The sequence below is a fragment of the Phocoena sinus genome, chromosome X (genome assembly GCF_008692025.1).
Source record: "Phocoena sinus isolate mPhoSin1 chromosome X, mPhoSin1.pri, whole genome shotgun sequence".
In the NCBI taxonomy this organism is placed as follows: Eukaryota; Metazoa; Chordata; class Mammalia; order Artiodactyla; family Phocoenidae; genus Phocoena; species Phocoena sinus.
The window spans coordinates 33,644,985-33,661,896 of NC_045784.1; the positions used below are offsets into that span (position 1 = coordinate 33,644,985).

The window sequence follows — 16,912 nt, forward strand, 5'->3', positions numbered from 1 at the left end:
GGAGGACAGAGTAGAAGCTGGGTGGCAAAGGGCTCTCTGTGTCTCACCTGGAGAGTAGCTTCACCTGGATTCTGGGTGGTGGGGAAGCTAAGAAGCACAGATGACACCACAGAGTTGCTCTGTCTTGAGGCAGCCAATCATTGGCCAAAGCCTTCTAGGGGAGGTGCATAGCATAGCCACCCCTTTGGCTGAGGCCGTATCTCCCAAGAAGAGGGCAGCAGTGAGCTTTGTCAGCAGTCAGCTCACAGCAGCTGGGGGATGGGGCACCTGCCAGTAAAGTAAAGGGATCCGATAGAGCACCAAGGGCTCCGGTTCACCTGGCCTGTTCCTCCTCCTCCTTTGGTACCCAGGTTAGATGGTGTCATTTCACCAGTGGGCCTTTCCTACCTCCAAGTGTCGGTTAGGAGCCTTCCTCTGTGCTTCCTCAACGCCTCTCTGTCCCCTCACGTAGCCTAATGAGTGCCCCAGTTAGGTTGTAAAGACTAATGAAGGCAGGGGCTTTTATTTATTTTTTAAACCATCTGCTTCTCTTTTTTTAATAAATTTATTTATTCATTTATTTAATTTTTGGCTGCGTTGGGCCTTCGTTGCTGCACGCGGGCTTTCTCTAGTTGTGGTGAGCTGGGGCTCCTCTTCGCTGCAGTGCGCGGGCTTCTTATTGCAGTGGCTTCTCTTGCTGTGGAGCACGGGCTCTAGGTGCACGGGCTTCAGTAGTTGTGGCTCATGGGCTCCAGAGTGTAGGCTTCAGCAGTTGTGGCTCGCAGGCTCAGTAGTTGTGGCGCACGGGCTTAGTTGCTCCGCGGCATGTGGGATCTTCCCAGACCAGGGCTCAAACCCGTGTCCCCTGCATTGGCAGGAGGATTCTTAACCACTGCGCCACCAGGGAAGCCCTGGCAGGGGCTTTTAAAAAACCTTAGTACCTACTACTGTCCTGGCATATAGTAGGTGCTCAATTAATATCTAAACAGCCATCCATCCTGTGAACTGTCTCTTTCATTAGCCTCTTTGCCATCTTTCTGCTGACACGATCAGCTCATAGCTACCCTATTGCCCTTCTTTCAGTCTTGGTTGACCCCACAGTGGGGCATTTTGTCTATAATACTAATCACATCATTAAAAATATAAACCAACCAATTCACAACAAAACAGTCCCACTGGTTCCCTACTGCCCACGAATACAGTCCAAGCTGCCCATCTGGAATTGTAAAATCATCCAATATGTGAGCCCAATCTACCCTTCCAGCCCATGGTCCTGTTGCTTAGAACACTGCCCCACTGGTCTTCATGTGACTTGTTTATTGTGGCTTAGAAACTTTGCACTTGCTGATTTGATGCCTGGAATGCTCTCTCTCCATCTCCTCAGGCCTGCAGTTTCCTATGCATCCTACACAGTCCTGAAGAAAGCCTTACTTCCATCAAAGCTTCCCCTGACTGTCTCCCTCAGGGAGCTTCCACTTTTCTGATCCCTCTAGTATTATTTTCAGGGCCATTCATTTTATGTCCCCACAGCATCATGAACTACATGTCTTATTATGTATCAGTCAAAAGTACATAATTTTCTCTCCCTTTCTAGACAGTGCCTTCCTGAAGGGCAGGAATCGTGTTTAGCATTGATTTTATATCACCCAGTGCCAGAACTGGTGACATAATTTGGGGGACCCAGTACAAAATAAACATGCAGACCCCTTTTTAAAAAATGATTAAGAATTTCAAGATGGCAACAACAGAGCATTCAATCCAGGGTGGGGCCCTTCTGGAGGCCTTTTGTGAGGCTGTACAGGTCACATGCCCATGAAGCTGGCCCTGCTTAGGGCTGTGCATACAGCAGATCATCAATGAGCACTTTCAAATGAATGGATACAGTGAATGAATGAATGTGTAATTAACTAAGTTCAATTCTTTTAAAAATCATTCTTTGTGGGAATGACACTTTCTTCCTAAAACTGAAGGAAGACAGTGCTATAGGTGACCATTGTCAGTGGTTGACTGGAAAGCACTGGCTGAGGAGAGCCCGTTGTTATGTGTTTGTCACAGGGAGTGTTAAAGGATACATTTTTTTTTTTTTTTTCTGTACGCGGGCCTCTCACTGTTGTGGCCTCTCCCGTTGCGGAGCACAGGCTCCGGACGCGCAGGCTCAGCAGCCGTGGCTCACGGGCCCAGCCGCTCCGCGGCATGTGGGATCTTCCCGGACCGGGGCACGAACCCGTGTCCCCTGCATCGGCAGGCGGACTCTCAACCACTGCGCCACCACAGAAGCCCAGGATACATTTTTAAAAGAGAATAAAATCATGACTCTCAAACAAACATAAACATATGTCAACAATTTTAACTCATAAATTGATGAGGGAACCACATAGGTATTACAACTGGTTCAAAGGAAAATCCGGAGTGGACATAATTTCTAGGCTATTAGGAACGCTGACATGAATTTACTTAATAGATGCAGAAACTAGCTGCTTCCACGAAGACTGAGGGAAGTCATTGCAGCATCTACCGTACAGAATGTGAGTTTCTAGAGACAGGTATTATTTACATTACTGTCAGTTTTCTACAAGGTAATTTCTGTCTTTACACAGTTGTAAAATAGGCTAGTCAAAGACAAAGGCAGAGGTAACCTTGACGGATGAGCTAGTCAAAATATCTACTAAATTCCAGTCTTTCCCACTTTCTATATGAGAAGGGTAGGCGAGGCAGGAGAGAGAGTGATCTTGTGTTACTAATCTCCTCTCTGAATATGAGCACCTGGAATGTGGAGGAAATTGTTTCTATTAATAGCTGTCACTTCTCTTGTTTCCATTCCTGCCTGTGTAATTGAGATTGCCTTGGCTGAGGAGTTTTGAAAGAACGTGTCTTTCCTTGGAACAATCAAGTGGGGAGGGCCTCACTTCGCGGCTGAAGCCAGAGTCTTGGCCAGGTCACTTGGGATCATTGTTGTTTTTGGAAGGACTCCCAGTTTGGCTCTTAAGAAAAGGTGTGTAGTTATAAGTACTTTAACATTAGGAATTCTGAACATCCGTGGGGGGATGGGCAAACTGTGTAAACATTTAGCCATCCCAAATAGCCACATATGCATAATGCTTACCAGGGTATGTGTCATCAAATATTAACCCATTTGTAAATTATGGATTTTGCCAATCTAGATACTTGTTGCTCTTTCTCTCAGGGCCAGTATCACCATACAATTCAAACAACTTAAACTAAATCTCACCGGTAAAATAAGACTCCCCTGGAGAAGATCCTATAGCCTTGCTACTCAAAATGTGGTCCCCGGAAGGGCTGTCATTAGAAATGCAGTGTCTCTGGGCCCACTTTAGACCTACTAGATTAGAGTGGGTATTCTACCAATACATTGGTGATTTGTGAGCCTCTGAGTTTGAGAAGTTCCTCTCTATAGTATTAAGCCCTGAAAATCACCTCTAATGTCTTTGATGTTTTCACAGGAATTGCCTATCTGTTTGCAAAAGCTTATCTGGTTTCCAAGAAACCACAGTACCTGGACACATGTATCCGGTGTGGGGAACTCACGTGGCAGAAGGGCCTGCTAAAGAAGGGGCCAGGGATTTGCCACGGGGTAGCTGGCAGTGCCTATGTCTTTCTGCTGCTATACCGGCTCACGGGAAACTCTAAATACATCTACCGAGCCCAAAGGTCAGCCTTTCTTTGCATGTTTTTTTTTTTTTTTCTCCAAATGTTAATACAATTAATGTTCTGAACAGGTAATAGAGTCACATAGTTTTAAAGTGTAAAAAGAAATACTTCCACTGTGCACTATAGCAAGTTAGTTCACTTCCCAGGAGACAGTCAGTTACCGGTCTCTTAGTTATCTTCTCAGGGATATACATATCTGTAGATATACACAAGCAGATAGGCATATGTGTAATATTTTGTCCCTCTTTTTTGTTACAAATGGTAGCACTTTGCTATCTTAACGATCACCCTAAATCAGTAAATAAAGGACTTTTCATTTTTATTGCTACATAGTATTACATCTTCTGAATGAGCCATAGTTTACTTAACCAGTCCCATATGGAGGGCAATTTGGATTCTTTCCAATATTTTGCATTACCTATGATGCTATGATGAAAAACCTTGTACATATATCATTTTGTTCAGGTATGGGTACATCTGTAAGTAAATCCCTAGAAGTGGAATTACTGGGCCAAAGGATATGTATTTTTGTGATTTTTTTTTTATTGTGGTGAGAACACTTAATATGAGATCTATTCTCTTAGCATATTTTAAAATGTACAGTAATATCTTGTTAGCTATAGGCACAAGGTTGGACAGCAGATCTCTAGAACTTATTCACCTTCAGTAACAAACTTTATATCCATTGAGCAAAAACTTCCCATTTCCCCTCCCCCACCCCAGCCTTTGGCAGCCCTCATTGTATTCTCTGCTTCTATGAGCTTGACTGACTTGTACATTCCTCATGTAAGTGTTATCATGGAGTATTTGTCTTTTTGCGACTGGCTTATTTCACTTAGCATAATGGCCTCATTTATCATTTAGAACAGCGCCTGGCACATAGTAACTGCAATGTAAGTGTTCACTGTTATTATCACTAACAATTTGAGTTATATCATTCTAGACATTTCTCTGTGCATGAATGTATGTTCCTATATATATATGTGTGTATGTATTATACGTACATATTAATAAGATCCAACAATTATGTATGTGTAACAGTACTATACATAATGTTTGCAGTTTATAATTTTAAATAAACAATTTTTAAGGGACATCCTTTATTTCAGTTTGTATAGATCTATCTCATTGTTTTAATGACTATATAGTTATTTATTATAGTTGTACCATGATTAATTTAACCAATCTTTAAGTAATGGACACTTGGTATATGTGCAATCTTTACTAATACAAACAAAATTGTCCCAAATATCCAATACATACCTTTCTGTGCACTATGAGAAAAATTTTAAATTGAAGTCGTTAAATCCAGAGGTATTTTAAACTGTCTTTGTCTTTTGCCCATTTTTCCTATTGTGATGCTTATTTTGAGGACTGTAACTCTTTGTCAATATATGCTGTAAATTTTTTTTCTACTTTGCCATTTTTCTTTCAACTTATTTCATGGTCTTTTGCCAGACAAAAATTTTAAGTATTTTTCTTGATAAAGTTGTCAAACTTTAAAGATTTCTGGACTTTGTGTTATAGTTAAAAAGACCTTTCCCTGGGCTTCCCTGGTGGCGCAGTGGTTGAGAGTCTGTCTGCCGATGCGGGGGACGCGGGCTCGTGCCCCGGTCCGGGAGGATCCCGCATGCCGCGGAGCGGCTGGGCCCGTGAGCCATGGCCGCTGAGCCTGTGCGTCTGGAGCCTGTGCTCCGCAACGGGAGAGGCCGCAGCGGTGAGAGGCCCGCGTACCCAAAAAAAAAAAAAAAAAAAAGACCTTTCCCACTCTAAGATTATAAAAATATTAATTTACATTGACTTTTAATACTTTTATGATTTACTTTCATTTTTAAAATAAACTTGTACCGCTTCACCCATTTCTCCCACCAATTTAGAAGTTACTTTAACTTTTAAATCATTGATTAGTTTAGAGCTTACTTTTTAAAATAGTGTCAGATGGATATCTATCTTTGTGCTTTTTTTTTTTTTTTTGTGGTACATGAGCCTCTCACTGTTGTGGCCTCTCCCGTTGTGGAGCACAGGCTCCGAACGCGCAGGCTCAGCGGCCATGGCTCACGCGCCCAGCTGCTCCGCGGCATGTGGGATCCTCCCGAACCGGGGCACGAACCCGCATCCCCTGCATCGGCAGGCGGACTCTCAACCACTGCGCCACCAGGGAAGCCCTATCTTTGTGCTTTTTAATGAAAAAACAAAACTTTCCCATAACATCTGTTGGCCAATAACCCCAATCATCTAAAATTCCAGTTTTATCATAAACTGAATTTAAATAAATGTGTGGGTTTGCTTCTGGACTTTCTATATTTCATTATTCATTTATTTCTAGTTTTTCTTAGCTGTTCTCTCTCATTTATTCTTCCAGTTGTACTTTAGAGTCAATTTTTCAAAAATTAAAACATCCTACAGACATTTGATTGGAATTTCAATGAATTTATATGTTACTTAGTGAGAATTCACATTTTTAGAATATTGAGTTTTTCCATCCAAGAGTATGGTATGTTTTCCCTTTATTTAAGTTTGTAAAAATGTCATTTGGTAAAGTTTTGATCTTATGAAGAAGGACTTGTATGTTTCTTGTTAATTTTATTACTATGTATTTTATGTTTCCAGGATTGTGAGTGGAATTTTTTCCTCCCTTATGTTTTCAGGTCATTTATTACTGGCATTTATGAAGACTTAAAAAAACGTACATATTACTGCAGTTTAGCAATCTAAGACACCCTTCTCTCATATAAATCTGCATTTATCTTACAAACATCTTAGTTTTGATAAATATCAAAATGATATATCTGGCCACCTTACTGAACTCCATTCATCTTTCTATTAGATTCCATTGGGTTATCTAAGTAGGCACACATATTATCTGCAAATAATTATAATTTTGTTACTTCCATTCTCAACTATATACTCTTTTTTTTTCATTTCCTATCGCATGGGTCAGAATCTCCATAACAATGTTCAATAAAAATAAGGATAATAGGGGCTTCCCTGGTGGCGCAGTGGTTGAGAGTCTGCCTGCCGATGCAGGGGACGCGGGTTTGTGTCCCGGTCTGGGAAGATCCCACATGCCGCAGAGCGGCTGGGCCCGTGAGCCATGGCCGCTGAGCCTGCACGTCCGGAGCCTGTGCTCCACAACGGGAGAGGCCACAACAGTGAGAGGCCCGCGTATCGCAAAAAAAAAAAAAAAAAAGAAAAAGAAGGATAATAAACATCCTTGCCTTTATGCTTATCTCATTAAGAGTGAGTCTGTGTTTCACCGTGATCTTTTTTTTTTTTTTTTCTTTTTTTTGCGGTATGTGGGCCTCTCACTGCTGTGGCCTCTCCCGTTGTGGAGCACAGGCTCCGGACACGCAGGCTCTGGACGCGCAGGCTCAGTGGCCATGGCTCACAGGCCCAGCCGCTCTGCGGCATGTGGGATCTTCCCAGACCGGGGCACGAACCCGTGTCCCCTGCATCGGCAGGCGGACTCTCAACCACTGCGCCACCAGGGAAGCCCTCACCGTGATCTTTTAAATTTGCTTCTTATAATGTGTATCATGTCGGATTATGACACTCCTCTGTTCAGGATAATCTGATGGCTTCCCACATGAATCAGAGTAAAAGCCAAAGTCTGTTCTCTGAACAAAAAGCCCTCCAGGATCTTGCCTCCCATTACATCTCTGATATCATGCCCTACTTGTCTTGCTCCTGGTTCTTTGCACCACAGTGGCTTCCTTGTTACTCTGTTAAGATGCCAGGTACAACGTACCTCAAGGCCTTTGAAGTTTTTGTCTCCTTCACCTGTGATGTTCACTTTCTACTTATATGTCCCAGTTCTCTCACTTCATTCAGACCATCACACAAAAGTCATTTTGTCAGAGAGGTCTTCCCAAGGCAATTTTTCTAATATTCGATCTTTAAAAAAAACCATAAACTACCCTTTATGATATTTGCATGTATGCACAGAAGGAAAAATACTAACATATGTGAGTCCCCCATTTGTAGCTCCATTGTTGTAGAAGTCTGTTATTATATTTTGATTAATGGCTCCCTAATCTGTTTAGGTTGCAACCTGACCCTTTATTTCCCAAATATAGGGAAAAAAAGTCATTTGGGATCTTACTTAGGCTAATGTGATATCACCTTTGGAATAAATTTCATCGGGGTTGTCATTCTCTAGAAAGCCTATTAAAAAGAATCAGAACAACCCCTCTATTTTTCTGGGACACTGGTCCTAGTTTACAGAGTCTTAATTATAAGTCTGGGATTACAAGGCCCTTCAGACAACTTAAATTTCTCACTTACAGGTAAAGACTGAAAATGTGCAGGTAATATCTGAATACTGTTTGGGCATTGCATTTAATTGTTTAGTGTACTGAAATTTCCACTTCATCATAACTCAAAGTTAAATATGGTGTGGTCCAAATTGGGGAGACATCCTTTGGCCGTTCCTAAAACAGTAAAGTCAAACAATATGTACCTTCCTGGAATAAACATGGTCATCGCCTACTACTCTTTTAACACAGAGTTGGAATTTATCGTTCCAGAAAAATATTTGACCACCTTTTCAGTTTCCTCTATGATTATTTAATTATTCAGGTTTTCTACCTCTTTTTGAATTATTTTTGGTAGTGAATAAACTACTATAAAAGCATCTAGTTCATATGTATTTTCAAATGTTTGACATAAAGTTCTAACAGTATAGTTCCAGGATATTTAAAATTTCCCATGTCTGTGATTACATGCCATTTCACATTCCTAATGGTTTTCCTTTTTGGCCAGACACACCAGCATTTTGTCTATGTTGCTTACCCTTTCAAGGAACTGGCTTTTGGGTTTTATTAATTATTTTTGTTTTTCTCTTTTGTTTCCTAATTCATTGTTTTCTGCCTTTATTTTTGATTTTCCAGTGTTCCTTCCCTTTATTTTGTTATTTTCTACAGTTTTTAAAAAGTGCTTAATTAGAATACCTTCCATCTTTATAACATCAACAACAACAACAACTCAGATCAATGAATTTTCCTCTGAGTTCAGTTTTGGTCATAGTCAATAGGTTTTGATATGTAATGTTATCAGTGTCTGTAATTCTTTTTAGTTCCATAATTACCATTCTGACTTCTATTTTGACAGAGTTTTTTAGAAAAATGAATTTGTTTGTTTGAATTTTGCACCATTGGGTAGTTTTTGGAAACAATCATTTTCACTTTAGTATGATAACATGCTGTGTAGGTCAGAATACAATGAAACTGCTACTCTCACACATTGCTGGTACTCTTGTAAATTGCTATGTATCATTTAGAAGTTATTTTGAAAAGCACAAAAAATGTTTATCATATTTTAAATAAAAAAATATAGGATACTAAATATTATACAGACTATGATTTCAATAATGCAGTAAATAAATCTAACCCTAGGGGGGAAAAAGGTCAGAGGAGGGAGCAAAATTAACTGTGGATTTCTCTTAAAATGTGGTGGGATGGTTCTCTCTATTTTACAAATATTCTGCTATACTATGTTTTTGTGAAAAAAATTCTGTTTACCATGTATCGAATGCTTGCTCTCTGCTCAGAGCCCTAATTTATGGCATCTTTGATCTTTACAGATAATCTTATGCAATTCTGCAACTTCACCGTTTTAAAGTCAGATTAAGAAATTTGCCAAAGGTCATCTAACTTGAAATTATCAGAGTTGCATATTGCAACCCCAAAGCCCTTCCTCTTCCTGCTACACCAGGGCTTCGCAATCTAGGATTCGTGAATTTACTTGAGAAAAGTATTACATTTCAAGCTGAAATGTAGCATTTCTTTCAATTCTGAATCCGCAGTAGCTGTGACTCTGTCACCAATAGATGTCGTAGATATTCTCATGTTATTAGTCTTGTTGCAGATATTGTGAAATATATTTTACTCCCACCACTACTTAGAAATGTCAGCAGTTATTAGACCCACTACTAGATCTTGTTATTTAATGTGTTAATAAAGAATCCATATATCACTGTATCACAAATTCGGTTGAAAAATTTTTGCTAACCATGCTTTAATATAATTAATTTCCTTGGGAATCCTGTGTATTTTTCTTTACATATTTGAAGACTTTTTTTTTTTTTCTGAGGAGTCCAGGCTGCCAAATGATCCATAGCACTAAAACAGTTAAGACTCCTTGAAACTATACCACAAAGTTTCAGTGTGTAATTACAAATTTTGAATGAACTCTTAAGATGCATCATTATTCTACTGTTTAAAATTTTGACTTCCATTAAAAATTGTTGCATATTCAGGAAAACAGTTGAGAGAAAAATTGTCCCAGACAGAATTGCAGTATGTTTCCTGTTGATTTATTTTAAGCTACCATCAATTCAAAGAGCCCTAAAAAGATCAAACAAGTAATTACTCTTCATAGGACCCCCTATGTAGTAGCAGTAATCTAAATTTATGGCAGAATCAGCTGTCAGGTCTTTTCAACCTGTGAGCTCTAGCCTCTGAATTGGTGATTATGTTTGTTGTTGATGGGAATGGGTAGAGCAAGTCTGTAAAGAGGTGACAGCACTTTAAAACCTGTAAGCTACTAAAAATGTTACTCATTATAAATGATTTGAATAGGCTTTGTGGCAAATACAGGTAAAAGAAAAAAAGATCTCTCATAGAGAATTTGGAGGTCAGTGATTTATTTGTAAGGCAGGTGTCCTAAAAATAATCTATCTTGTAGCTGAGTTTGCTGTTTGATGTCATGATTATAAAATGTTGCTTGCCTTTTCCCATTCATCTCATTCTTTTGTTTGCCCAAAGCACAGATTGTATAAAATCTTGCCCATTTATTTTCAGTCTCTGCTCTCTGTCACATATAAATGAAACCTAGCTCAGAAATAATATGCCTGCAGAAACACAGCATATTTACTTTTTTTAAAGGCAGAGACCTATATCAGCTTGCTTCTATTCAAGATAAATAAAAGTATGGCTATTTATCTGTCTTTTTTACTTTTAATTATCGGATGACAGAAGGAATGAAATCCTCAGAAACTGCTTTGCTTTGCAAATGCTGAAAATAGTTGAATTTGCTTGCCAACATGATCTGTTGTGAAACATACACAATGGCATAATGGCTTCTCCGTTTTTTAACAGGGAAGAAGGCTTCCTTAAGATATTATACACGTCTGGAAAGAGAATGATGCTAAAACTTGAACTTAGTGGAGAGGAGGAAGAAGCAACCCAGGGCCAGTAATGTGGAAACACTCATGTGAAAACTGTTCATATTTTCTCCTTCTCTTAGGTTTGCTGAATTTTTATTTACCGAGGAATTCAAGGCTGGTTCCCGGGTTCTTGAAAGTATATACAGCTTGTATGAAGGCTTCTCCGGGACGGTGTGCTTTCTGATCGATCTGCTGCAGCCCAACCAGGCTGAGTTCCCTCTCTTCAGCGTCTTTGTTTAGAAGGCTCCGTGTCCCACCGTGGCCCTGCAGAAGGTTCCTGAGATTTCCTGAGCTTACTACCTGAGGCAGTTTCCACATAAGCCACATTCAATGGTATCACAACCATGAGCCTTAACATTGCTGTCGGAAGGGAGGGAGCATGCAGGTGAAGGCAACATGATACCTGATTGAAGGGAGAACCGCGTGAGAACCTGCAAACATAAAGACACCACGACTCTTCTAAAACCCCTAGAGATGGAATAGTTCAGGGTATAGATGTGAGACCAGAGATCAGAGGAAAAAGGGAAAGAGAAATCATCTGTCTTTCACTTGCGGGATAGAAAACAAAATTGAAATGTGGACTATGGCAATGAAATGCCAAAAATACCTTTGCAATTGGAGAGAGAATTTGACCATTTGTGGGTGCCCTCCACCCCTAAATTCAGAAATAGAGACGATCAGAAAACTAAAGTAATTGCCCAGCTAAAACTGCTAGGAGGGACGTGTCAGGTTGCCGAAGGACAAAAAGGGAAATTCTTGGTTGTCCTTTGCCTTTACTTATTGAAATTCATGATTTTAAATGAATGGATACATTTGCATATGAATCTCTATTTTTTATCATTACCCTGGGCACTTTAAAGAGATCATATCATAACTTAGTTTAAACCCCCAAATTCCAAGTTCCCTTGGGTCTTAGAGCGTCTCTCTTCCTGGGTTCCTTTTTCTTTCCGAAAGCTCAATTAGAATAGCAAAATTCACAGGCTAGCAAATACCGTAGCAAGTGTTATACTGTCAAGTGTTTTTCTCAATTTGAAGCATAAGCTGTGTACTGTCTATTGTGAGTAATTTTTTAAATGCTTATGTAATCCCTATGAAGCTATTAGCTGAACTGTAAAATATACTCATGGAAAAAATCACTCATCTCAAAGATCAGGGTAACCACTATGAAGGTGGGTCATTTCCGCCTTGGATGGAATACTGTGTCCCCTGGGACAGGCACACAGTGGCCTAGAAAGGGACCAGTGATTATGAAAAGAACACTGCTCAATATTATACTGTAAGATTAAGAGATGCGAGAACTCCCTGGCTGATCACCTTACCCTCCAAGACACAGGCTCCACTAGAATTTGTCTACAATACCCAGTGAGCCAAGTTGTCATATTAAATTCAGCCCTGCCATAAACACATAGAAGCTGTAAAACTACTTCAAGTAAATAGTGTTTCCAGAACGTTGTGGGAGCATCTGTCACTTCAATACTCAGAACACGAGTTTATCCATTTTCTAGAATTTGGCCAGTGTCAATTACATATATCAGAGTGAGGAGGGAATTGCATACTGTATAAGGTTTAACAATTATTTAAATAGTCATTAAATATTTGGATATACGTGATAGATGTAGAATATGTATCATTAAGTGCTTAGGTTTACATCAGGATGTATATATATCTAGATATGTATCTAGATAGATAGATAGATAGATACCTAAGCGCTTATTCAGTTCAGTAGTTCCTAACTTCTTGATTCATAGATGAACTTTGGGAGGAGTTGGGGAATATTTTGTTGCCTAAAAATTGTGTGTGTGTGTGTGTGTGTGTGTGTGTGAGCGTGCGCGTGTGCGCGTGCGCTCTTTTTTTGGGGAAGAGGATCTCTAGCATTCACAAGATTCTCAAATAATCTGGGGCTGAAGAAAGGTAAGAACTGTCTGGATATTTTCTGACTCTCTTTATGTTTGCACTCATCAGAACTAGGACAAAGTGGTTTTGAAAAGCATGTATGTTTGTAGCTCATTGTTTCATTTTCACATCCTCAGATATAAGTATATAAAATTGGCCTCAATTGTTCATCTTTGAACATACTCAGATTGGGGCAATACCACATAAATAGCAGCTTTCAGGTGACTCCCAAAGTTGGGTTCTACAAGTTCTTTCATGAATGGTCAAGGACCTCTCAGAAAGCCTTAAGACAAAATGCCTTCTACAAAGTAGTCTCCTTTTGAAATGATAGTGGTAGCTGCTTTCCACCATCTGGATTTAAATTCATTTCATCTGACCCCTATAGGCTGACGGTAATAAGCATTCAATATACAGGGCTTTATAGAACGCATGCGTTTTTCATCGTCCAGCAACCCTTCAAGGTGATTTATGTAATTGATCCAAAGTCTCACAGTTAGGAAGGGGCAGAATGAGGATTCAGACCCAGGGTTTCACTTCCCACGTGTATGTATTTGGTATTCTAGACTAGAACCTGGGGATACAGCAGTGAACAAAATACCCTAGGAAGTTAGCTTCTGTTTCTGTTTGCTGATCCTTCCACCATTCATCCTTAAAACCTAAGCACTAAGAAGTGATAATCTAGCTCAACATACCAGTTTCATCTCTAGGAACTTCAGAAAAACTGGATTCATTTCTGCTCACCTGCCCTTCTAAGGTCCAGTATGGTAACTATGATGTTGTTGTGCTAATCGTTGTGGAAAGGCAACCATTTTGTCAAATCCAAGAAAAGGCCATGTTTGTGTCTTTATGAATTGACACCTCAGTAAATTAGAAACAAGGGTAAGCTTGTTTAGCACTTAAACATGTCGATCGTTTTTATTTTCCTGAGAGTAGAATTACAAGTTTGGGTAGGTCTTCTAATATCTTGTTTTCCCAAGAAGTGGGAAAAAGACCCTTTAGTGTTGCTGTAGAAAAGTGTGGCATGTCACTTCTTGCTTAATTAACCAACCTGTTCCCTTCAATGTAATATCCTTTTTTGAATAGCACTGAAGTGTGTTGCCTCTTGAAGGCTATGAGGGTATTTTCACCACCACTAGTATAACTTTAATGTTATTTACTATATGTGATATGAACAATTATAAACCTGAAGGTAACAGTGGAAATTTGAGGATAGATTGAAAGAATCTCTCAACAATGGGGGAGACTGCCTTATACTTGGAGAACAGGAAGTTTTGGAAAATATTACAACTCCGTGTATTTTGTTTCATTAACAAAATTATGTATCTTCTCTTTCATGTACCGCCCCCCCCCATGTATCTTTATTTTGCCTAATCCCATTTCAGTCATCAGATTTTACTTTTTTATTCCATTTGTAACCTGGTAACTGAGAACAGAGGTTTGAGAGCATATATTCCCCTGTGCTTCTTTAGGTAATTGACTACACTATTAAGATAATTGTATTCACTTTCTGATAACTCTGAGAAACAGAGTCATTTTCTTGGCCTGTGCTAAATTGGAACTTTTCCATGGCAATTTGTATCTTTAACTTTCTTTGACACACTAAAGGTTTTAATCAAGACAGTGTTCAAATTGTTTCCATTTCTGTAGAGAGCAAATCTCAATAATTTCAATGCAACAAATGTAAGTTTGTGATTTATAGCCATGTTCAGGGAACACATGATTAAAAGAAAAAATATTAGTAATGCAAAGAGCCCTGTTTTGGAAATCTCAAATCCTTGCTCGGTGACCTCCATGGGCAGCTATAATCACCATCATCATCACCATCACCCTCTCCACCTCACAGGGTAGTCAGTGATAAAATGGATATAAGAGAGTTTTATAATAGGCAGGTCCTTTATATGTTTAAAAGGAAGGCTATATTTTAAGTACCTATTACGTGCATACAAAACCATGCTCGATTATGACTTCAAGTAGGCATTTCAGCCAAATGGAATCTCCCTGTCTGGATGCAGAGCTTGGAGTCTGGATCACTTGATGGGTAAAAACAAAGTATGTTCTTTATATTCTAGAACCAATCCTGACTATAGCATTTGTGCCTCAGAAAGTTCTGATTCACTGGGGCTGAGTAAAAAGGAATAGGCTGGTTCGCTGGGGAGCTCCTTTTAATGGAAATACTTATTTTGCTCACTAGAAACAAAGGATTACAGTGCCAGTAACTTGAGAAAAGGAGCTGCAGGCTAGGTCTGCAGAGAAAACATGAACTGGGAAATAAAGTAATTTGGGGTTGAGTTTGGTCTGCACTTTAATTCAGGCCTCAGAACTGCATGACATGGAGCAATAGAAATATACTCTCCACGGCATATAAGGCCTTCCTTTGGGGACGTGGAAAGAAACACTGTCCCAAATCGACAGAAAAATGACGAAGCCTCATATTCGCCAAGGCCAGGTGATTTTGGTATAAACTTGGCAAGGAAAGCAAATGAGAAGGCAGGCAAGGGGGTGGGTGGAGGAAAGCTTGCCTCAGCCCAGCATCTCAGCGTGAGTTGTGGAGGCACGTTTAATGCTGCTAAAAACCAGTCATCTTCTATACTACAAAGCTACAGTAATCAAGACAGTATGGTACTGGCACAAAAACAGAAATATAGATCAATGGAACAGGATAGAAAGCCCAGAGATAAACCCACGCACATATGGTCACCTTATCTTTGATAAGGAGGCAAGAATATACAGTGGAGAAAAGACAGCCTCTTCAATAAGTGGTGCTGGGAAAACTGAACAGGTACATGTAAAAGTATGAAATTAGAACGCTCCCTAACACCATACACAAAAATAAGCTCAAAATGGATTAAAGACCTAAATGTAAGGCCAGACACTATCAAACTCTTAGAGGAAAACATAGGCAGAACACTCTATGACACAAATCACAGCAAGATCCTTTTTGACCCACCTCCTAGAGAAATGGAAATAAAAACAAAGAAACAAATGGGACCTAATGAAACTTCAAAGCTTTTGCACAGAAAAAGAAAACCATAAACAAGAGCAAAAGACAACCCTCAGAATGGGAGAAAATATTTGCAAATGAAGCAACTGACGAAGGATTAATCTCCAAAATTTATAAGCAGCTCATGCAGCTCAATAACAAAAAAACAAACAACCCAATCCAAAAATGGCAGAAGACCTAAATAGACATTTCTCCAAAGAAGATATACAGACTGCCAACAAGCACGTGAAAGAATGCTCAGCATCATTAATCATTAGAGAAATGCAAATCAAAACTACAATGAGATATCATCTCACACCGGTCAGAATGGCCATCATCAAAAAATCTAGAAACAATAAATGCTGGAGAAGGTGTGGAGAAAAGGAACCCTCTTGCACTGTTGGTGGGAATGTAAAGATACAGCCACTGTGGAGAACAGTATGGAGGTTCCTTAAAAAACTACAAATAGAACTACCATACGACCCAGCAATCCCACTCCTGTGCATATACCCTGAGAAAAACCATAATTCAAAAAGAGTCATGTACCACAGTGTTCATTGCAGCTCTATCTACAATAGGCAGGACATGGAAGCAACCTAAGTGTCCATCAACAGATCAATGGATAAAGAAGATGTGGCACATATATACAATGGAATATTAGCCATAAAAAGAAATGAAATTGAGTTATTTGTAGTGAGGTGATTGGACCTAGAGTCTGTCATACAGAGTGAAGTAAGTCAGAAAGAGAAAAATACCGTATGCTAACACATATATATATATGGAATCTAAGAAAAAAAAAAGAAAAGAAAAGGTCATGAAGAACCTAGGGGTAAAATGGGAATAAAGACACAGGCGTACTAGAGAATGGACTTGAGGATATGGGGAGGGGGAAGGGTAAGCTGGGACGAAGTGAGAGAGTGGCATGGACATATACACACTACCAAACGTAAAATAGCTAGCTAGTGGGAAGCAGCCGCATAGCACAGGGATATCAGCTTGGTGCTTTGTGACCACCTAGAGGGGTGGGATAGGGAGGGAGGGAGGGAGGGAGACACAAGAGGGAAGAGATATGGGAACATATGTATGTGTATAACTGATTCACTTTGTTATACAGCAGAAACTAACACGCCATTGTAAAGCAATTATACTCCAATAAAGATGTTAAAAAAAAAGTCATTTTAGTCATGGGTTTTATTGCTTCATGGGACCACTAATCCCAAACCACC

At 39.6% G+C, this 16,912-nt stretch overlaps 1 protein-coding gene across 1 annotated transcript in view; it reads left to right on the forward strand.

Annotated features, from left to right (window-relative positions):
* The window catches only part of LANCL3 (LanC like 3), a 98,721-nt gene extending 83,316 nt beyond the window's left edge, over positions 1 to 15,405 (forward strand). Inside the window, exons 4-5 of the mRNA XM_032620975.1 lie at positions 3,441 to 3,648; positions 10,894 to 15,405. Of these exons, the coding sequence (XP_032476866.1) occupies positions 3,441 to 3,648; positions 10,894 to 11,053 (368 nt within the window). The 3' untranslated portion in view covers positions 11,054 to 15,405. The remainder of the gene's footprint in view (positions 1 to 3,440; positions 3,649 to 10,893) is intronic.
* Positions 15,406 to 16,912: the final 1,507 nt, after the last annotated feature.